This window comes from Chiloscyllium punctatum, chromosome 36, assembly GCF_047496795.1.
Source record: "Chiloscyllium punctatum isolate Juve2018m chromosome 36, sChiPun1.3, whole genome shotgun sequence".
Classification (NCBI taxonomy): domain Eukaryota; kingdom Metazoa; phylum Chordata; class Chondrichthyes; order Orectolobiformes; family Hemiscylliidae; genus Chiloscyllium; species Chiloscyllium punctatum.
The window spans coordinates 25847203-25869426 of record NC_092774.1 but is presented as its reverse complement, the minus strand read 5'-3'; the positions used below and the strand labels follow the sequence as shown (position 1 = coordinate 25869426).

The following is a 22224-nucleotide window of genomic DNA, read 5'->3' as shown; positions in this document are numbered from 1 at the left end:
TCCAAAGATGTGCATGTCAGGTGAATTGGCCATGCTAAATTGCCCGCAGTGTTAGGTTAGGGGTATGGGTGGGTTGCGCTTCGGTGGGGCGGTGTGGACTTGTTGGGCCGAAGGGCCTGTTTCCACACTGTAAGTAATCTAATCTAATCCCTGACAGAAGATAGCACAGAATATTCCGGAAGCCACTTAACCTGGCTGTAATCTGAGATATTAAATTCTATTTTGTGTTATATGAGTGGGCATGTATTGATTGGAACAGCATACCAGAAGAATCTTTATTTATTCCAGAATACTCAGTAGTTAGGAAGGATTTATTCAGTTTGTTAGTAGTTTCGTTCATTTGTTTACCGTGAGAGTTGGTTAAATAAATTGCTGATTGTTGATTTTAAAGTGTCAGGGGTTTACTTTGAACACTACAGCAGGTTACACCACTTATCACACTGACTTTACAGATTAAAGGGCAACATGCCACTCTTTGGACGTTTCGGTTTGAGATATGGGGGGGGGGGGGCGGGTTCAGCCTTCACTTTATAACAGTATTGACAACATTACAACATTATCTTGAATGCAATGGAGTCAACCAGCCTCTCGCTCTGGTTGTGGGTGAATCACCTTAATTTGGCTCCTGACTCAGAAACCACAGAGAATCAACTGCTGAAACAATGATTTACATTTTATTGCACATAGCAACCAAAAATAAAACCCCTTAAGTTTGTTCAGCCTCACCCCCCCAAACTTGGCTATCACCCAATTGATGGCAGAACGTAACTGGGTTTCCACCGACAGTGCCCATCTCTGGAAGTCTCCAGGGGTTTGATGCAGTATTATTCTTCTAAGGACTGCTGCTGCTGTATCATTCTGGAGTTGAATTTTGGTGGCATTTCCTGAATTTCAAATCTGTGGTGTGACTTTTTTTAGACTCTAACATCACCTCACATTGCGGGAGACCTCAGGTCTGTAGCTTACCTTCTTATCCTTGAGGGTTAGCTCTCGGTTTGAAACAGCCTGCCCTGCAATTAACCCCTCTATGTCAGGGCTTTCCTTCTACAGGCAGAATTAATTGTCCTTTTGTCACACGGTTATTAAACAACATTATCTTGCCTGTCCTAGGAAACAACTTATTGTGTTGCCTCCTCCTTCCCAGGGGTGGTTAACTAGGCCATTTATCATGTTAAATCTACTCTGCCATTCAATCATGGCTGATATGTTTCTCAACCCCATTCTCCCTGTAACCTTTAAGCCCCTTGATACTAAAGAATGATTGAATGGTGGAGCAGACTCAATGGGCTGAATGGCCTAATTTCTGCTCCTGTGGTGTCACAGTTTCTCGTTAGCCCTTTCATTTCTTGGTTCAGAAAGAGTTACTGTTGACTCATGAAGTTGGGGAAGTTCTGGAGTTTACAGATCCACACCACGCTCCTCTCTGCCTCCTCCAAGAATAACTATTCCTTCTGAGATACTGGCAGTTCTTGAGATCCCTGGATACAATCGGTGTGTCTGGAAGTCTCTGCTGCTACCCTGGAACAGAAGGATTATGGGGTCAGAATTCAGAAATCCGTAGTTCAAAGAGACTTGGAACTTCTACTCCAGGATTCTCTCAAGGTAAACTTATAGGTTGAGTCAGTAGTTAGGAAGGCAAATGCAACAATGGCATTTATTTTGACAGGACTTAAATATAAAAGCAGGGATGTACTTCTGAAGGTCTATAAGGTTCCGGTCAGGCCACAATTGGAGTACTGTACCCAGTATTGGGCCCCATATCTCAGGACAGATGTACTGGCCCTGGAACATGTTCAGAGGAGGTTGATGAGAAAGGTGCCAGGATTGAAAAGCTTAACAGACGAAGAACATTTGAGGACTCTGGGTCTACTCTCAATGGAGTTTAGAAGATGACAAGGGAACTAATTGAAACCTGAACAGCTTAGACAGAGTGGATGTTGGGAAGATGTTTCCATTGGTAGGAGAAACTAGCACCTGAGGGCTCAGCCTTCAAGTAAAGGGAAGATCTTTTAGAACAGAGAGAAGGAGAACTTCTTCAGCCAGAGATTAGTGAATCTATGGAATTCACTGCCCCAGAAGGCTGTGGAGGCCAGGTCATTGAGTACATTTAAGATGGGAATAACTAGGTTCTTGAGTATCAAGAGGATCAAAGGTTACGGGGAGAATGGGGTTGAGAAACTTATCAGCCATGATTCAATGGCGGAGCAGACTCAATGGGCTGAATGGCATAATTTCTGCTCCTCTCATCTTATGATATGCTGGTGTGTGGAGGGGTGAGGATGGGGGAAGAGATAAAAAGAGTACAATTAAGGTAAAGCTGGATACAGATACATAGTAAATGCAAGAATTGTATGATAAATTTCAGAACGTATAGGAGCACTGGCATACAGAGGGATCTGGGCATATAGATCCCCAAAAGTGGCAACACAGGCAGGTATGGTGGTCAAGAAGGCACACAGCATGCTTGCCTTCCTTGAGTATAAGAGTCAATGTGTTACATTACAGTTAATTGTTCCAGCCACATTCAGAATATTGCGTGCAGTTCTGGTCGCCACACTACCAGAAGGACATGGATGCTCTGGGGAGAGGGTAGAGAAGGTTCACTAGATCATTGCCTGGTCTTGAGGTCTTGTTACGAGAAGAGATGGGATAAACCTGGATTATTTTCACTGTAAAGATGTACGCTGAGGGGTGACCTCGACAAAATGATGAGAGACACAGATTGGCTGGACGGGGGCGGCATGGTAGCTCAATCATTAGTATTGATGCCTCACAGTGTCCGGGAAATTGGTTCGATGTCAGTCTCAGGTGACTGTCTGTGTGGAGTTTGCACATTCTCCCTGAGTCGACATGGGTTAGCTCCAGTTTCCTCTCACAATCCAGATGTGTAGGTTAGGTGGAGTGGCTATGCTAAATTACCCAGTGCCCAGGGATCAGCAGGTTAAGCTGGATTGTTCGTGCTTAAACTGCCCCACAGTGTTCAGGGATGTATAAGTTAGGTACGTTAGTCAGCGGTAAATGTCGAGTAATAGGGGTAGGGGAATGAGTCTGTGTGGATTATTCTTTGGAGGTTTGGTGTAGACTTGTTGGGCCAGATAGTCTGTTAGATAGTCAGAGGCTTTTTCTCCCCCCCATGGTGGAAGAGTCAACTACAAGAGGGCACAGGTTCAAGGTGAGATAGGGACAGTCTAGAGGAGAATTGTAAGGGAAGATTTTTCACACAGTTGGATGGTGGGTGCCTGGAACGCATTGCCAGTGGGTGTAGTGGAAAGAGGCACCTTAGCAACATTTAAGGTGTATCTGGATAAACACATGAATGGGAGGTGAATACAGGAACAGAATCCATGCATGGGCAATAAATAGCAGGTCTAAGTTAGGATTAAGAATTGGCACAGGCTTGGGCGGGGAGGGGGTAGGGGGTAAAGTGAACTTTCAAAAAGCAGGGGATACCTGTTTGCTGATGAAGGGGTGGGTGGAGGCTCAGGTGGAGTGTAAACACTGACAGAGGCCAATTGGATCGACTGTGCTGGAGACTCAATGGGATAGAGACAAATGTATCCATTTGAGATCTACCTGCACTTCATCCGCTTCTGTGGACTGTTTCTGTAGGGAAAGTGTAGTCCTGGGCTCAGAGAGTGCCAGGCCCCACTGGAAGTAAAGTGGGTGAGAGTGGCCAGTCCAGCATAAAGCAACCCCTTGCCCCTCCCACTTCACCCACTAAACAGGGTTCAAGACGTGACTCACAGCAGCGGTAACAGCAGAATCCAACCCGAATCACTGCGCCATCTCACTTGTGAAGTTGCTGGTGTCTCCGCAAGTTGCATGACTGGGTGAAGCCCTTGCCTTCACACTGGGCAGGTGAGTGGTGTGGATGCGCTGGTGTTTGCGCAGGGTGGAGGAATCGCAGAAATCATTGCTGCACACGGAGCAGATGAACGGCTTCTCCCTATTGTGGACGCGGAAGCAGAGCAGCAGGTGGTCTGACCGAGTAAAGTCCTTCCTGCAGGCGGAGCAGGCAAACGGTTTCTCCCCGGTGTGGATCCGCTGGTACAGTAGCAGATGTGCGACTGAGTGACATCCTGCCCGCACACAGGGCAGATGAATGGTTTCTCGCTGGTGTGGACCCGCTGGTGGACCAGGAGGTGATGCGACTGAGTGAAGCCTTTCCCACACTGAGTACAGGTGAACGGCTGCTACCCGGTGTGTAAACACCGATGAATCTCCAGTGCAGATGGCGAAGGGAAATCATTCCCACACTCCCCACAGTTTCTCCACACTTCTCCCTCGTCTGTCTCAGACCTTAAGAATCAGTTGAAAATTTGCTCAAGCTTACAGCATGTGTGTGGTGTTACTGGTGAACCCTCTGGTAATTGGAACACACTCATTCATTCTGTAAAGTTTGTTCCAGTCACTACTCTGGTGTGTGGGTATGTGAGACTCTGAGTTTCCAGTCACACTGATGTTTAAATCCCAACAAAGCAAGCAGACCTTCTCCCCTTTGTTTTCAAGGCCATCAATATTCACGTCCTCTTGAATCAAGTGGCTGTCAGAATCAAGTGATGTTTAGTCTGAGATTTCTGTCGCCAAATTCTTCTCTTGTAATATTCCTGTGAAAAGGTCATCACAGTCAGTCCGTGATAGAAAATCTGAATGCAATTCTAATCACCGTGGAACATTCTTTGCTCTCTTAATCCCAAAGATCTTTGTGAAGATCTATATGTAACTGTAAACCAGCAGGGTAATGAGGCAGACTGCATACCTTCATGAAGAGTTCACATGGACTCAAGTTGCTGCATGGACCTCTATAGTGCAGTATTGACGCTCTTACTGAAGATATACAATATGCTGCAGTACGATATTACAAGCCCAGAAACAACTGGGTAGATTAGATTAGATTACTTACAATGTGGAAACAGGCCCTTCGGCCCAACAAGTCTACACCGACCCTGCAAAGAGCAACCCACCCAGACCCATTTCCCCTACATTTGCCCCTTCACCTAACACTACGGGCAATTTAGCATGGCCAATTCACCCAACCTGCACATCTTTAGACTGTGGGAGGAAACCCAAGCAGACACGGGGAGAATGTGCAAACTCCACACAGATAGTTGCCTGAGGCGGGATTTGAACCCGGGTCTCTGGCGCTGTGAGGCAGCAGTGCTAACCACTGTGCCACCCTGCAGCAAAAGAAACTAATACTGTAGGAGCAGAATGTACAGGTGCAAAAAAAAAACAAAAAAAAAGTTTAATATTAAAAGCTTTATATTAAATGTCCTAGCTGTTTTCTTTGGAATTTTTTCCAGTATAGCAAATTGGAAGACTTGTTGATTTTGCAGTCTTTTGAATACACTATAAATTACATTAGGTAAAATTGTAATTTATTAAACTGTAAATTAACCAGTTGATTGGGCAGTTGGCTTGCCCAGTTGCACTTTTAGTTTGAAAATGCAAGCTGCACATTTACATTGTACTCCACGTACAATAAAACCAACTCAGATTATAAAAGCCAATCTCCTCAGTGACACTCATACTTCTGCTGGGTTTTAATTGTGGATCATTTTACTTATTTGTAAAAAAAAATCCAGCAAACCTCAGCAAAAGAAGTTTATTAAAAAAAATTCCATAATGAATGCTACATATAGGGAGCTTATTCCTGCCAACAATTCAAGTACAGTGCTATATTTAAGTGATCAGATTCGTTTCTCTCCCATTTAACATTTAAGAGGCTCAAAAAGTGATGCTGCCTGTTCTTCAGAAATATTGCTATCACATTAATAAATTCAAATTAAACTCCTATATTCATTTCAATTATCATACAGTCAATCCAAATTGCATTTGAAGTACTTGCTGGTAGCACAGTAATATTTTAAATAGATTTTTGTGACAATAAGTGGCAAATATAAAAGATAAAGCTGCCACAGTCCTATCAGATCATAGGGCTGTTCTCTCATTAAAGAAAGAGAGAGAGAGAGAGAGAGAGAGAGATGTAGGTGGTTGAACCAGAGGGTCGCCACACTTCAAACAAGGGGAGAGGTTGAGAGGAAGAGTTCTTCATAGTAATTTCAGCTGGGTGTGGGAACTGAACCCATGCTGCTGGCATATTTCTACATCTCAAACAAGTTGTCCATCCAATTGAGCTACTGCAATTGCATTCCAAACTTCATTTATCAGTTCCCAGAAACATTTCTAAAAGAGGTGCAAACCTCCCAAACCATCTTCTAGTCTGCATACCATTTTTATTAGATCAAATAATGAAAAATCAACTATGCTGGATTAATGCAGAGTAAGATAGGCCAGAGTTATTGGTCAGTAATATGAAAATTCTTGATTTAATACTACTCAGATACTTTTGCTTTAAGTCACTTGTCTAGCTCAATTCACTATATATTCACAACTTAAACCATTTTTCAGAGCTGGACAGCTCTCTGAACAGGAAGCACAGGACTACTTGGCATGCAGACTTGTATCAAACTCTTACCTAATAGCATTTTATACTCAGTGCAAAGCATTTACACTTGGCATGGATCGGCCTTTCACCCTGGTGTAACATGATTAGAAGGATTAGTTCTATCCTTCCCTGCAAGTTTGCTCAACCCGCAATTGAAATTGGAAATAGGCTTTGAAAAAGTTGTTTACATTCAGTCTACTGAAGCCAGGTTTAAATTCTCAGCCCTTAATGTGGCAGTCACAGTGTTTTACATTAGTGGCACCTACAGAATTCTCATTTGTTCACCAACTTGAAAAGCCAGTCTACCAGTCACAATTTGATTTCGGTATGGTCCAACAACAAGTCTCAGGATCTAGAAAGGTTAAGCATGATCCAGAAAGGTGAAATACCTGTTGCGGAGTCTGCAATATGAAAAATTAATGCTGGTTCAAAACATCTTACTCTTTCCAAACAAAAACTAATTTTTTTAAGAACCAAGCTTATTAAAGGTTTCTTCAAATGTATGGCATTTAAAACTATAAATGACAACTTAAGTAAATTAAGTGAACTAAATCTGGTTACTAAAACTTTATTTTCACTCTTTTCAACCACCTTTTGTCCTAAGCAATACCAACCCTCACATGAATAGTTTTCAAAATCTATAACAGCACAATGTCAAAAACAGTGAGTCAACGTTGTAGGACATCTGCTATATAGCGATATGAAAGGAATCCTGCATCCACTGGTCTCGTGAATAGAGTGTTTTAGGCACTGCAAGATGTGTCTCTAAGTTGTCAGCCTTCCCGTTTTCCACAACACTTTGTTCCTGAAAATACTGCAAATCAGACAAGGTCTTTTCAGAAGTTGGACCATGAACTTCTGAAGCTGCTGCTGCTCTTCCTCTCTCTCTGAATGAAGATTGATCTTCACCCAGACTGCAACTTCCTTCCTCTGTCCAAATATTTGTGAACACAGCCCTTTTTTTGAAGGATGGCATGTTTCCTGATCATCACAATTAAAGGGGTGTCTGCCCCCTGAGATGCAAAGGGGCGGTCAGTCAGGGGAGGGCAGGGTCACGTCTTGTTGTTGTTGTGTGGAATCTATGACAGCTACAACAATTCATCCCACTGTATTCAATGCCCTGATTGATGAAAGCAAGCATGCTGGAAGCCTTCTTCACTGTTCTGTCTACCCATGACTCCACTTTCTAGTAGCTATGAACCTGCACCCCTACATCTCTTGGTTTGAAATACTGCATTTGAAACAGATTTGGTGCTTGTCGGCTGATGTTATTATTTGGTGCTTATCTCGACTCTAATTCGGTATCTTATACTGAATGCCATGACTGATGAAGGCCAGTGTGCCAAAAAACTTCTACCTGTGACTCCACTTTCAAAGCACTGTGAACCTGTACTCCAAGATCCCTCTGTTCCTCTACACTCCTTAAGGTCCTACCATTCACCATGAAATTCCTACCTTGATTTGACTATACAAAATGTAAGACCTCACACTTATCTATATTAAACTCCATTTGCCATTAACCTTAAACCTATGCCCTCTAATTTAGAACTCCCCCACCCAAGGGAAAAGACCTTGCCTATTTACCCTACCCATGCCACTCACAATTTTATAAATGTCTTTAAAGTCACCCCTCAGCCTCCAAAGCTCCAGGGAAAATATAGCCCCAGTCTATTCAGCCTCTTTCTGTAGCTCAAACCCTCCAACCCTGGCAGCATCCTTGTAAATGCTTTCTGAACCCTTTCAAGTTTCACAACACCCTTCCTGTAGCAGAGAGCACAGAATTGCATGCAGTATTGCAACAATGATGGAACCAATGTCCTCTCTGAAGAGGATTTTAAAACAATAAGCAAATCTACAAGCAAATCAAGTTAGTTGGGCATGACTTTCCCATAGCAGTTTATTTTGGTTGTCCTTCATTAACCTATGCTTTATAATATATATGAAAATATTTTGAGTGATGAGACTGTTGCTCGCACGTCCAACATTTGCTCACCATCCCTCATGGCCTTTGGAACGAGCAATTGGCTACATGCTAGAAGGCAATTGAGAGTCAACCACATAATAGGTCTGGAGTCATATGATGTGAGCGCGTGCATACGTGTAGGGTTGTGAATGGTAGATTTCCCTCCCTAAAAGAACACTTTCACAATAATCAATAATGGTTGGAGAAAAGCAACAGTTCTGGCAGCATCTGTGAAGAGATGACAGTGTTACTGTTTTGAGTCCGGTGGCCCTTCAAAACTTGGCTGGATTCAAAACATTAACTCTCCACAGATGCTGCCAGACCTGCTGCGTTTCCCCAGCAATTTTGTCTTTTGTGGCTGATCTCCAATATCTGCAATTCAGTATTTTAATCAATAATGGTTTCCTGGTTGCCAGTACAGAGACAAACTCTCACTTCCAGATCTTTTTTTCATTGACAATAAAGTCCACTAGCATCCATGATGGGATTTGAATGTTTTGTTCTCAGAAGACCGAGACCTCTGGGCTACTCAACCAGTATCACTAGATCACAATCTTCCCTTCACTGACAGTGACATTGACAATCTTGTCCTGAATATTTTCCTTTATTCATTCATGGAACGTGACACTTGGTCTCCCAAAAAAAAACCAAGTGCCATTTCAGAGGGCAGTTAAGAGTCAAGAGACTTTGGATCAAGAGTGACACATTCACCAAACTGGGAAAGGACTGAAAATTTCCTTCCTTAAAAAAAGGTTAGGAGTGAACAAGATAGGTACTTATGACAATTGATAAGATCACCAAAGCGGCGATAAGCTTTATATTCCAGATACTTTAATTGATTTCAAATTGCTTCAGGGCCATAGCAGCATCAATTTGAAACTCCAGATGTTAAATCCAGTAACAATGCCCAAATGCCACCAACTCCCTACAATCTCTAGGTTTCCCAACACTGGTCTGTAATTGCCAGTTGTATCCTTTTCCTCATTACTATTTACTATTCAATTCAGCCCATTGAGTTGACTTTGCCATTTATCCAGATCACGATTATGCCGGTAAACATTTACTCCACTTTCCTGCCATTGTCCCATAATCCTCAATTCGCTGACTGATTTTAAAAAATCAGTCTCAGCTTTGAATGCACATAATAACCCAGGCTCAGCAGCCCTCTGTAGTATCAAGTTCCACAGATTTACTGCCCTCCGGAGAAATTTCTATCTCTTACTTGGAGGTTACTTACTCTGGTCTTAGACTCACCCATTTTTCCACGTCTAGCCTGTTAAGTCTCCTCAGAATCTTGTACGTGACAATAAGGTTACCTCTAATTCTTCTAAGTTCTAATAAGCACAGGCCCAACTTATTCAGTTCTCCTCATAAGACATTCTTTCCATCCCTGATATCATCATGGTCAACTTTCTCTGGACTGCCTCCAATGCCAATTATATCTTTCCTCAGGTAACGGGCCCTAAACTGTTCACAGTATTCAGTTGGGGCCTGACTAAGGCCTTACACAGGTTCACTATAACCTTCCTACATTTATACTCTATTGAAAAGGCCAACCTCCCATTTGCCTCCCTATTACTCACTGAAATTGGATGAAGAAATTCATGGACGTGATTCCAAATCCCTCTATTCTAAAGCTTTCTCCATTTAATATTCAGTTCTTCACCTCCTGACAAACTGCATTACCTCATTTTCCCATCTGCCAAACTTGCTTAACCTGACTACATCCCTCTCCAGATATCTAATGTCATCCTCACCACCCGCTTTCACATCAACTGTCTCTTCTTCAAACTTAGCAAAAGTACATTCACTTTACTTATCCAAGTAATTCATATATATATTGTAAATAATGTTGGCCCCAGTGCTGATCCCTGTGGTACACCACTAGTTACAAGTTGCCATCCTGAACATGCCCCGGTGGTAGTTAGCCAATCCTCTACCCATGCTAACATACAGCCTCCAACACTGTGGGCTCTTTGATTATTTCATGAGATGTGAATATCATTGGCTGTGCCAACAACTCTTCCCAAACTGACCTTGAAAAGGTGGCGCTGAGCTGCCTCTTAAATTGCTTCACAAATATGATGTGGTCTGCAACAAAGTTCAGGAGGAAGTTGCAGCATTTTGTTCAATAACAAAGAAGCAATGCGATATATCTTGCAGTCGGAATCCTATCTTCACACTTGTCTGTTCTTGGTAGTTGAGGTCATGGCTTGGAAGGTGCTTTTAAAGAACCACCACTCATGAAATCAAGCCAGACTGATACATTGTGGCCACAGACTCTGCCATTTGATTTTCCTCATCAATCTACATTCTTTCCAGCCATGTTTCAGTCTCAAACTGCCACGCAATGCCTTCTGTTACGGCTTAAAAGGTAGGAATACACAAGACAATCAACTGCATTTTGGGTTGTATAAATCTTAGCTTGCCAGAATTATTTTAAACTGGGTGACTGCATGAAATAGTTTGTTGGTCAGACTTGAATCATCATCCTCAAAGGAGGCAATGCCATTAATATCATTAAACTCCTCTTTTTGTTAAAAAGCACAAGTTCTTGATTTATTTTCAAAACCTACTGGTATTCACACCTGCACATTCAATGTCAAACTCAGACATCAGAAATGAAAATACACCATTAATTTTGTCTGACAATAATCCAACAGATTAATTAATAATACACAGTCAATACCAAGACTGATTAATATGAAATTAAATTTGACCAAATAAAATGTAAAATCGAGATGTGAGATAACAAATGGGGGAAGGGCAGAAGGTAAGAAATGCAGCATCACAGAAGGTGCTCCTCCAGGGAGTGTATTTTACCAACTACAACTGCTCAATATAAACAAACACTCTGACATGATCCTCCGGTTTTAATGTAAACCATAGCCCCATACAGTAGGTACCATTTAAATAAGTTAATAGATACAAGCCTTGAGCAAATCCAGCCTCCAGCCGGACCGCCCGCTTCTTGGAGCTCGGACCTTCCTCCAGCTCCGGGGGGTTGTTGAGCTCCTGGGCTCCGGCCGCCGCCGAAGAAGCCGCGGGCGCCGGCTCTCTCTCCTCCACCGCCGACATTTTTAATTTGTTTTCTCGTTCACCCGGTAACCGTCACCTCCCCCTTCCCGGGCCCCGGAAATTATACAAAAATAAACAATAAACCCCACCGGGGACTGTCTCCTTTTCTTCACAACTTTTGTTTGAAAAGTTCCGTCTTTGATTTGAAATGTATTTTAAAGGTATTTTCTGAGGTAAACGATGCCTGTCTGCCCCCCTCCCTCCGTCAGAAACCGCCCGCTGAGTCGATGAGAAAACCGCAGCCTCGCGCCGCCATCTTTGTTTTTCTTCTTCATTCCGTCTCCTCCTTCAGTGACCCGCGTCATCCGCGCCCCCTCCAATCAGAGCGCACCTTACTCCACCTGACCAATGGCGGCCGGCTTTGCAGTTAAAAAGGCAGCCACAACCCGGAATGTCGCTCTCCGATTCGTCCGCACCGACCGCACCCTTTGGGATTGGCGGAGAGGTTCACAGGCCCTTCACTGTCCCCGCCCCTTTACTACAATGGGCTCGAGGGGTTCAGGAGGAAGGTGTTCTCACTCATTCATTCAACAGGAGATGGACTCAATTTACTGTAATGGGCTGTGAGGGTACAGTGGTCATGTCTCATGTTGAGGAGGAAGGTGTTTCCTCTCATTCAACAGAAGAGGACCTATTTACTACAGAGGTTTTTTTGTGATGCAGCTGTAGTCTCCCATAGAGCCCTGAGGCTCAGGTTTAAACCCCACTGCTCCAGTCTGTGTAATAACATACTCAATTTTTTTCAGTCATAAATCACACAACTATAGTCCAACACGTCTATTTGAAATCGCACGCGCTTGGAGCGTAGCCTCTTCATCAGGTGAAGACATGGAAAACAAAACGGGCAGGAAAGAGAATTCAGATAAACGATCAGCCATGGATGGTGATGAAAGACAGAGCATCTCAACAGTCAATTACCTATTCCCATTCCTATTTCTGATCTTCTTCATACATGACAAGTTGTATATTTTCCAAACATTAATTTTATTTCCATGGTTTAAAAATGAATATTTAAGAATGGTCAGTTTATTCTTCCTCACTTGAGCACATTGTGACCCACAACTATTTAGATACCACTGTTAATATCATAGCCCCTCTCATGAGATATCAGAGAAACAATTCATAAACAAAATTTGACACTGAGTCACTCGAGTAGACACTGGAACAGAGAAAGCACCCGACAGATATTGGGAATCTAAAGGTTATTGAAGTGAAATATTAAGAAGAGCAGGTGAACACCCCCAATAAGGGAACTCACCTGACTGAACTAATTATAATCACCACAGTATCCTGTACTAGTCTTCGCCGAACACTCTGATTACGTTTCTTTTCAGTTTAATAATCCAACTCTCTTTTGAATGCCATAATTGAATCGGACTCCAACACTCTCTCTTGCAGACCATTCCAAAGGTCAACGATTTTCAATCATTAACAAAATACATTCTGGATCTCTCCCAAAACACAATTCATATGGAGTCTTGCTTCAAATCATTTGCAGTAAGTTCTTCACATGGACAAATTTGCAGCTTAGAGCATTTGTTCAAATTTTATATCATATTGGGGTGGCACAATGCTTGGCATTGCTACCTCACAGCACTAGTTCAATTCCTGCCCCAGGCGAGTGTCTGTGTGGAGTTTGCATGTTCTCCCTGTCTGCATGGGTTTCCTTCCACAGTCCAAAGATGTGCAGGTTAGGTGGATTGACCATGCGAAATTGCTCTGCGATGTGTAGGTTAGGTGGATGAGTCGTTGTAAATGCAGGAGAACGGGATGATCCCGGGTGGGATGCTCTTTGGTGTGTCAGTGTAGGCTCAATGGGACAAATGGCCTCTTTCTGCACTGTAGGGATTTTATGTATCTCTGTCTGATTTCTTGTGAAAGGGACATTTTACTGTCATGTTAAGTACTGCAGTCTCTATATTTTCATACATACCTCTAAATTAGATTTGAATGAAATCCCCCCCATTTCACTGTATTTTAGCTAGTATTCCCCCCACCGCTTCCATTCCTTATTCCATTACCTGTGTTATGATCCCCTCCTCTTTATATATATTATTGTAGACAGGCTAAATCTAGTTACCATGTCTCTAAAATATGAGATGAAAATGCTTTTTTCCTGATCCCATACTTTGAATCCATTACTACAGCTTGTTAAGGTCTCTTGCCAAAGAGAACTCTTAATCCTGCATCCTTCGGTAGGATTATATTAGGATATCTGGTCAGTATGGATGAGTTGGATTAAATGGTTTGTTTCTGTCCTGTGCATCTCTATGACTATGACTATCGAATAAGGGCCAGGAGCAGGCAGGTGGGACTAGTTTAGTTGGGGATCATGGACTGGTTGGACTGAATGGTCTGTTTCCAGGCTGTATGACTACACAGCCTCGAATGAATGGGGATCAATTCCAAAGAGATGTTAAAGGTCTCGAGCACCACCTTAGACACGTGTGTGGACCCCTTCCAGATAACTGAGAGCAGTGGAGCACTGTGAAGTTCAGTACGTCAGTCAGCCGGCAAGTTCTCTCCGGGAGACTTGTCTCGAGAAAGGAAGCGGTTTCCTGTCCCATCAACTGGACTGTGGATCAGTTTGGAGCAGGTCCTACATCTCTGACAACATCGGTGGACAGAGTCGAGAGTGTGGTGCTGGAAAAGCACAGCAGGTCAGGCAGCATCCAAGGAGCAGGAGAATTGACGTTTAGGGCATAAACCCTTCATCAGCAATGAGGCTTGTGGGCCTGAATGGCTGAGAGATAAATGGAAGGGGGAAGTAGCTGAGAATGGAAAGGGGGGGGGGGGGGGGGAAGGTAGCTGAGAATATGATAGGCAGATGAAGGTGATTGGTCAGAGAGGAGGGTGGGGCAGATAGATGGGAAAGGTGATGGACAGGTCAGGAGGGCGGAGCCGAGTGAAGGTTTGGGACTGGGATAAGTGTGTGTGGGGGGAGGGGGGGAATGCATGAGGAAACTGTTGATCCCATGTGGTTGCAGGGTCCCAAGACAGAACATGAGGTGTTCTTCCTCCAGGCGTCAGGTGGTAAGGGTTTGGCGATGGAGGCGGCCCAGGACCTGCATGACCTTAACGGAATGGGAGGGGGAGTTGAAGTGTTCAGGCACAGGGCGGTGGGGTTTGTGGGTGTCCCAGAGTGGTTCTCTGAAACAATCCACAAGTCGGCGTCCTGTCTCCCCGACGTAGAGAAGACCACATTGGATGCAATGGATACAGTGGATGACACTGGTGGAGATCCAGGTAAATTTCTGTCAGATGTGGAAGGATCCTTTGGGGCCTTGGATGGAGGTGAGAGGAGTGATTTTGGGCGCAGGTTTTACACTTCCTGCGATGGCGGGGAAGGTGCTGGGAGTGAGGTGTGGACCTGACGAGGGAGTCTCAGAAGGAATGGCCTCTCTGGAATGCTGGTCGGGGTGAAAGGTGTTGATAAAGATGACAAACTGTTCAAACACGTGAGAGCATGAAGTGGCACCGATATGGTCATCGATGTACCGGAGGAACAGGTGGGGGGGTGGTGCCAGTGTAGCTGAGGAAAATGGACTGTTCCACGTACCCGACAAAGAGGCAGGCATAGCTGGGTCCCAAGGCTACCCCTTTAGTTTGGTACATTGGTTTGGATGCTGTCTGAGGTTTCTGCGGATCATTTCAGTGGGAACGTGCAATCCCGGGCTCAGCAAGCAGCGCTGCAAGCAAAGCTCACAGAATCCTACAGGGAAACAGGCCCTTCAACCCAACAAGTCCACACCAACCCTCTGAAGAGTAACCCACCCAGACCCATTCCCCTACCCCATTAGTCTACATTACCCCCTAAACAATACACTGCACCTACACATCCCTGAACACTCTGGGACAATTTAGCTTGGCTAATTCACTTGCATATCTTTGGATTGTGGGAGCACCCAGAGGAAATCCTTGCAGACACTGGGGGAGAACGTGCAAACTCCACAAAGACAGTCATCCCGAGGGTGGAATTGAACCCTGGTCCCTGGCGATGTGAGGCAGTGGCACTAATCACTGAGTTGCTGTGCTGCCTGTGAGCCAACCTGGGGTTGGGGGGACATGGGAGGGCTGTGTGGGTGCAGTCTAGCAGAAAACAAAGACAGCTCGCTGACGCTCCCACTGCACCCACTGTCAGAACGGGCAGGAGGTTCAGTCCTGGGGGTGACCCACAGCAGCGTCGCTGGCGGAATCTGCTGGTGTCTCCTCTGGTGTCTCTGCAAGTTACTGGACGACGTGAACCTCTGCCCGCACTCGGGGCAGGCAAACGGCCTCTCCCTGGTGTGGACCCGCTGGTGCCTCAGCAGGTTGGAGGCCTGGGTAAAGCCCTTCCCGCACTCAGGACAGCTGAACGGCCTCTCTCCCGTGTGGACCCGCTGGTGGTCCAGCAGGTCAGAGGAGCGTTTAAAGTCCTTCCCACACTCAGGGCAGGGGAATGGCCTCTCCCCTGTGTGGATCCGCTGGTGCATCAGCAGGGCAGAGGAATTACCAAAGGCCTTCCCACACTCGAGGCAATTGAAGGGCCTCTCCCCCGTGTGGACCCGCCGGTGGGTCAGCAGGTGGGAGGAGCGGTTAAAGCTCTTCCCACACTCAGGGCAGGAGAATGGCCTCTCCCCGGTGTGGATCCGCTGGTGCCTCAGCAGGGTGGGGGAATTGCTGAAGGCCTTCCCACACTCAGGGCAGGAGAACGGCCTCTCCCCGGTGTGGACCCGCCGGTGGGTCAGCAGGTTGGAGGATTTGCTGAAGGCCTTCCCGCACTCAGGGCAGGGGAAGGATCTCACCCCAGTGTGGACCCGCTGGTGGGCCACGAGGGTAGAGGCCTGGGCAAAGCTCTTCTCACACTCGGGGCAGGAGAACGGACTCTCCACTGTGTGGATCCGCAGGTGGGCCATCAGGTTGGAGGAGCGGGTAAAACCCTTCCTGCACTCTGGGCAGGAGAATGGCCTCTCCCTGGTGTGGATCCACTGGTGGGCCAGTAGGTTGGAGTTGCTGGTAAAGCCCTTCCTGCACTCTGGGCAGGGGAATGGCCTCTCCCCAGTGTGACTGCGCCGATGTGTCTCCAGGGCAGACGGGAAACTGAAGCATTTCCCACAGTCGCCACACTTCCACGGTTTCTCCATGGGGCAGGATTCCTCAGGTTTCTCCATGGCTGAAACTTCAGCCGCACACAAACGTGTGTACAGCCCCTCCCCTCCGTGAATTCCTCTTTCCAGGCCCTATAACTGTTTCAGGCTCCACACTCAGTGCACTGCAACAATAGGGTCTCTCATCCAGTCCCACTGATACTGAAAATGTACTGAAATAGGAACCAAGAAGCATTGCTCCTTCTCACAGAATCATAGTCAAAAGTCGTTGCTGTCCCGATGGATTGAGTGATTGTCAAACATTGACTTCAACGTGAGGTCTGCAGACACTGGGGATCAGAGTCGAAAAGTGAATTGCTGGAAAAACACAGCAGGTCAGGCAGCATCCAAGGAGCAGGAGAGTTAAGCATAAGCTGTTGATTTTGAAACTTCCGTCTTCAGATAGTCTGTAAAAAGAGATCACAAAAGTCATCACTGTCAATCCAGGGAGAGGTGGGGTCAGAATGAGACAACAAGGTATTGACACCGACACCAGAAAGAAACTGAACATAGAGACGTAGATAACATTAGTGGCAAGCCAGAGTCAGAGAGAGACACAGCACAGAAACAGACCATTTGGTCCAACTCATCCACGTCAACCAGAAATCAAAAATCCATTTGCCAGCATTTGGCCCATAGCCCTCTAAACCCCTCCTATTCATATACCTATCCAGATGCCTTTTAAATGTCATAATTGTATCAGCACCCACTACTTCCTCTGGCATCTTTGTACACGCACCACCTTCTGCATGAAAAACTTGCCCCTTAGGTCCGTTTCTAACAAGTTGCTCTCATCTAAACCCGTAGCACTATGGCAATCCCAGTCTACGTTTGAAAAGTTAAAATCCCTGACAATAACCATCCTATTACTCTTACAGGTAACTCAAATCTCCTTACAAATTTGTTTGAGGAGAAAGTGAGGACTGCAGATGCTGGAGATCAGAGCTGAAAATGTGTTGCTGGAAAAGCACAGCAGGTCAGGCAGCATCCGAGGAGCAGGAGAGTCAAGCATAAGCTGTTAATTTTGAAACTCCCTTCTTCAGGAATTCCGGGCTGATGCCCGAAACATCGATTCTCCTGTTCCTTGGATGCTGCCTGACCTGCTGCGCTTTTCCAGCAACACATTTTCAGTTACAAATTTGTTTCTCAATTTCCCACTGACTATGAGGGTGTCTACAACATAATCCCAATAAGGTGATCATCCCTTCCTTATTTCTCAGTTCCAACCAAATAACCTTCCTGAATGTATTCCTAGGAATATCCTCCTTAAGTCCAACAGGAATACTATCCCTTTTCAAAAACACCACTCCCTCTCATCTCTTGCCTCCCTTTCTATCCTTCCTGTAGCATTTGTATCCTGAAACATTAAGCTGCCAGTCCTGCCCATCCCTGAGCCACGTTTCTGTAATTGCTATGATATCATATCCCATCTTCCTAATCACTGAATTCATCTGCCTTCCCTGTTAGGCCTCTTGCAACGAAGTAAATGCAGTTTAACTTGAGTCCTACCTTGCTCTCTGCTTTGTCCCTTCCTGACCTGACTGTTTGACTTCCTCCCTTTCCCAACTGTACCAGTCTCAGATTGATCTCTTTCCTCACTATTTCCCTGGGTACCTCCCCACGCACTCACCTTGCTAGTTTAATTCCTCCCGAGCAGCTCTTCCAAATTTCCCTGCCAGTATATTAGCTCTCTTCCAATATTCAGGTGCAATCTATCCTTCTTGTACAGGTCACATCTACTCCAGAAGAGATTCCAATGATCCAAAAATGTGAACCCTTCTCCCATGCACCAGCTCCTCAGCCATGCATTCATCTGCTCTATCCTCTCTATTCCAACCCTCACTAGCTCGTAGAACTGGCAGTAATCCAGATTTTCCTTGACTCGCGGGCCTCTTTTTTAAAATTTGTACCTGACTTTCTACACTTTCCCTTCAGAACCACATCCTTTTCCCTTCCTATGTCATTGGTTCCAATGTGTACAATGACCTCCAACCGGTCCCTCTCCCTTTTGAGAACATTCTGCACCCTCTCGGAGACATCCTTGATCCTGGCACCAGGGAGACGACACACCATTCTGATTTTTCGCTGCTAACCACAGAAGCGTCAGTTTGTACCTCTGACTAGAGAGCCCCTTATCACAATTGATCGCTTGGAACCCGACGTACCCCTCATTGCATGAGAGCATGTCTCGAGACCAGAAACTTGGCTGTTCGTGCTACATTCCCTGAGAGACCATCACCCCCTACATTTTCCAAAACAGCAGACTTGTTTGAAATGGGGACAGCCACAGAAGACTCCTGCACTACCTGCCTACCCCTCGTACCTTTCCTGGAGTTAACCCATCTCCCTGACTGTAGCTGTGGCTTTTCTCCCTGCCTATCATTGCCAAACCATCATACCCCCAGGTCTTGTAAATTCCTCATTACCTCGAACTGTCGCTGCAACTTATCCACGCGATCCAATAGCATTTGCAAGCAAACACACTTACTGCAGACATAATCATCAGTAACATGGATACTTCCCTAATCTCCCACATCTGACAGGAAGAGCATATCACTCTCATAAAGGCCACCTTTGCTCCTTCACAATCTACAGACCCAGAAAATAGCACCGACTTTTTGCTCTAAAAAAGTGCTCCAGACTGGCATAGTCCTTGTGGTTTATATTTTTAAAATTTAATCAAGAGACAGATGTCAGTAAAACATACAATCAAGGAAGAATCCACTCCATTTGCAACTGTAGAATTACAGCAAGGTTACACATTAAAGACTATACACTTCTCTGTTCCTGTTCTGTGAGCTCCCCCACACAGGTTCCTCCATGGTCAGCTGTGAGTTTTTTTGTGCATTAACCTTTCCCAGATGCACTTCAATGTCCAGTAACTATGCAGATTCACTGCTGTGTCAGGTAGCAGTGTAGGTTTCTTTTTCTCTCTCCCTCGTTTTTGGACTCCCCTACCCCGGGGAAAAGATCTTGGCTGTCCATCCTATCCATGCCTCTTATAAACTTCTATAAGGTCATCTCTCAGCCTCCTACACTCCAGAGAAAACAGCCCCAGTCTTTTCAGCCTCTCCCTATAACTCAAACCCTCCAAATCTGGCAACAGCCTTGTAAATCATTTCCGAACTCTTTTAAAGTTTCACAACATCTTTCCTGTCATAGGAGACCAGAACTGAATGCAGTATTCCAAAAGTGGCCTAACTAATGTCATGTACAGCCATAACATGACTCCCAACTCAATGCTCTGATCAACAAAGGCAAGCGCCACCAAACGCCTTCTTCACTACCGTGTCTACCTGTGACTCCACTTTCACAGAACTAAAAATCTGCACTCCATGGTCTCTTGCTTCAGGAACACTCCCCAGGGCCTTACTATTAAGTGTGTAAATCCTGCCCTGATGTGCCTTTCCAAAATGCAACATCTCACATTTATCTAAATGAAACTTTATCTGCCACTCCTCGGCCCATCAGCCCATCCAATCAATTCTAATTTAGATTGAACTTTCTTTCCTCTCTTATTTCCTAAATGCTGAAAATCTCCATCCAACACATTCTCACTTTGCTGAACCTAATCCATGCTGTACCTCAACCTGAAGGGTCTGGTTTATGCTGATTTATAGGCCCACGCTTGGGGGATCGAATTGAAACATACAGATTACTGAATGGCCTGGACAGAGTGGACATTTCCATTGGTAGGAGAGACTAGGCCCCAAGGGCACAGCGTTAGAGTAAAGGGAAGACCTTTTAGAACGCAGATAAAGAGGAAACCTTTGTAGAGAGAGAGTGCAAAATCTATGGAATTCATTGCCACAGAGGCTGTGTTGGGCAGGTCACTGAGTATATTCAAGACAGAGATAAATAGCTTCTTGTGTATCAAGGAGATTGAGGGTTGCAGGAAGAAAGCAAGAGAATGGGATTGAGAAACTTGTCAGCCATGATTGAATGGTCGAGCAGACCTGATGGGCTGAATGGCCTAATTTCTGCTCCTAGGTCTTATGGTCTCTTGCTGTCCTGGAAATAGTGAGAGAGAACTGGGAGCAGGAGTAGGCCATTTGACCTTTCAAGCCTGCACCAACATTGAACAGATCTGCACCAACATTGAACTGGATATGAATATACCCACATCTTGGTGGATAGGCTGGGACCTTCTTCACTGGAGCATAGGAGGTTGAGAGGTGATCTTATCAAGCTTTATAAAGTCATGAGGGGTATAGATGAGGTGAATGATGGGTCTCCTTTCCTTAGAGTGGGGGCTTCAAGGTTAGGGAGCAAATTTTGAAGGTGAGTGGAGAAAGCTTTTAAAAAGACCAGAGGGACACCTTTGTTCTCCCACAGAGAATGGTTTGTATGTGGAATGAATTTCCAGAGGAAGCAGGGATGCAGGTACAGTTACAAGGTTTAAAAGACATTTGGATAAGGACATGAATGGGAAAGGTTTGGAAGTGTTATGGACTAGGCCAGACCACATTCTTAAGCAGGCAGCGCAGACCATAACTTTGCTATTTGTTTCGGTAAGTGCACCGTGAAATTTACCCAAAGTTAGCTAGGTTGACTACCAGGATTCAAAACAGACAAATGTATTCACAAGAATACAGAATGAAACACAAAGAACAGAATATAGAATACCCATTAGACTTAATTATGCTGTTCCAAATGTACACAACAGTCCCAATAAACAAACCCCTTAAACATACAGTAAAACTGAAACAGAAGCTGACAGGTCAAAGTTAGAAGGGCAGAAGGAGAGAGAATTTAACAGCCTTTCTCCACACAGTCCACTGCTGAACTCACTAAAACAAGGCCTCAGCTTTCACGACAGACATCTTTCGTTATGCAGGTCACTTTGAAAACATAAAAGCTTGGGCCTAAAGTCTCATCTGTTGACGTATAAACAAAAAAGCCGACCAATACCCTTTTCATTTCTGTACTAAACCAGCCGTTTTGGAGCCCAGGGCTGTTTTGCCACCACTCTGAAAAAAACCAAGGACACGGTATTCTTGAGAAGGACACCCCCCCACACATCATTCCTGATGAAGGGCTCATGCTCCTTGGCTGCTGCCTGACTTGCTGTGTTTTACAAGTACCACACTTGACTCTGACCTCCAGCATCTGCAGTCCTCACTTTCTCCACATACCAATATATTATCATTTAAACCATGCACCTCCTTTCTGCCTTTTTTTTAAAGCAAAAGGCTTTAACTTTACATTGTGGTACAGCATTTGCTGTGCGTTGGCTAATTGAGACACAGACGTGGACCAACTTTTCCAGAGTCTGTCCCCTGCCTGGATTCACTCCCTTTCCCTTCAGTTCGTGCAAGTCAGCAACTGAATCCCAGAACGAAAAAGAAATGAAAAAGTGGGTGAGAAAAGAGAGTGTCCTACCCACAGATGTTGGACAGAGTTGCAGTCTGAGGGTGAAGCTCAATCTTCATTCAAAGAGAAAGAGGAACAACAGCAGCTTCAGAAACTCACGGCCCAACTTCCGCATTCAGACAAAGAGGCGGCTCTGAATGGCAGGAGGACCAGGCTCCTTCCGGTCCTCCGGGTCTCACCATTGGTCCTTCAGAAGGAAGTCAAGCGCCGTTTCCGTGGACAGTACTTCCGATGAC

At 45.1% G+C, this 22224-nt stretch overlaps 2 protein-coding genes and 1 long non-coding RNA gene across 4 annotated transcripts in view; all 3 read right to left on the bottom strand.

Moving 5' to 3' along the window:
• LOC140460915 (uncharacterized) overlaps nucleotides 1–22224 on the bottom strand; it is a 158719-nt gene that overhangs the window by 21714 nt on the left and 114781 nt on the right. The gene's annotated exons all lie outside the window — the stretch shown is intronic.
• Nucleotides 650–11290, bottom strand: LOC140460288 (uncharacterized). 2 transcript variants are annotated; one of them, XR_011953958.1, is made up of 3 exons: nucleotides 10448–11290; nucleotides 3745–4607; nucleotides 650–1518 (listed from the first exon to the last, which is right to left on the bottom strand). It is a non-coding gene; the product is annotated as an uncharacterized lncRNA (long non-coding RNA). The 2 variants fall into 2 exon arrangements; XR_011953957.1 differs by lacking the exon at nucleotides 10448–11290 and having other exon boundaries at nucleotides 3745–10437.
• LOC140460287 (uncharacterized) lies at nucleotides 14280–22100 on the bottom strand. Its single transcript, XM_072554730.1, has 2 exons — nucleotides 21998–22100; nucleotides 14280–17022 (listed from the first exon to the last, which is right to left on the bottom strand). Exon 2 carries the CDS (start codon nucleotides 16637–16639, stop codon nucleotides 15503–15505), a length of 1137 nt encoding a protein of 378 aa, XP_072410831.1. The 5' UTR covers nucleotides 16640–17022; nucleotides 21998–22100; the 3' UTR covers nucleotides 14280–15502.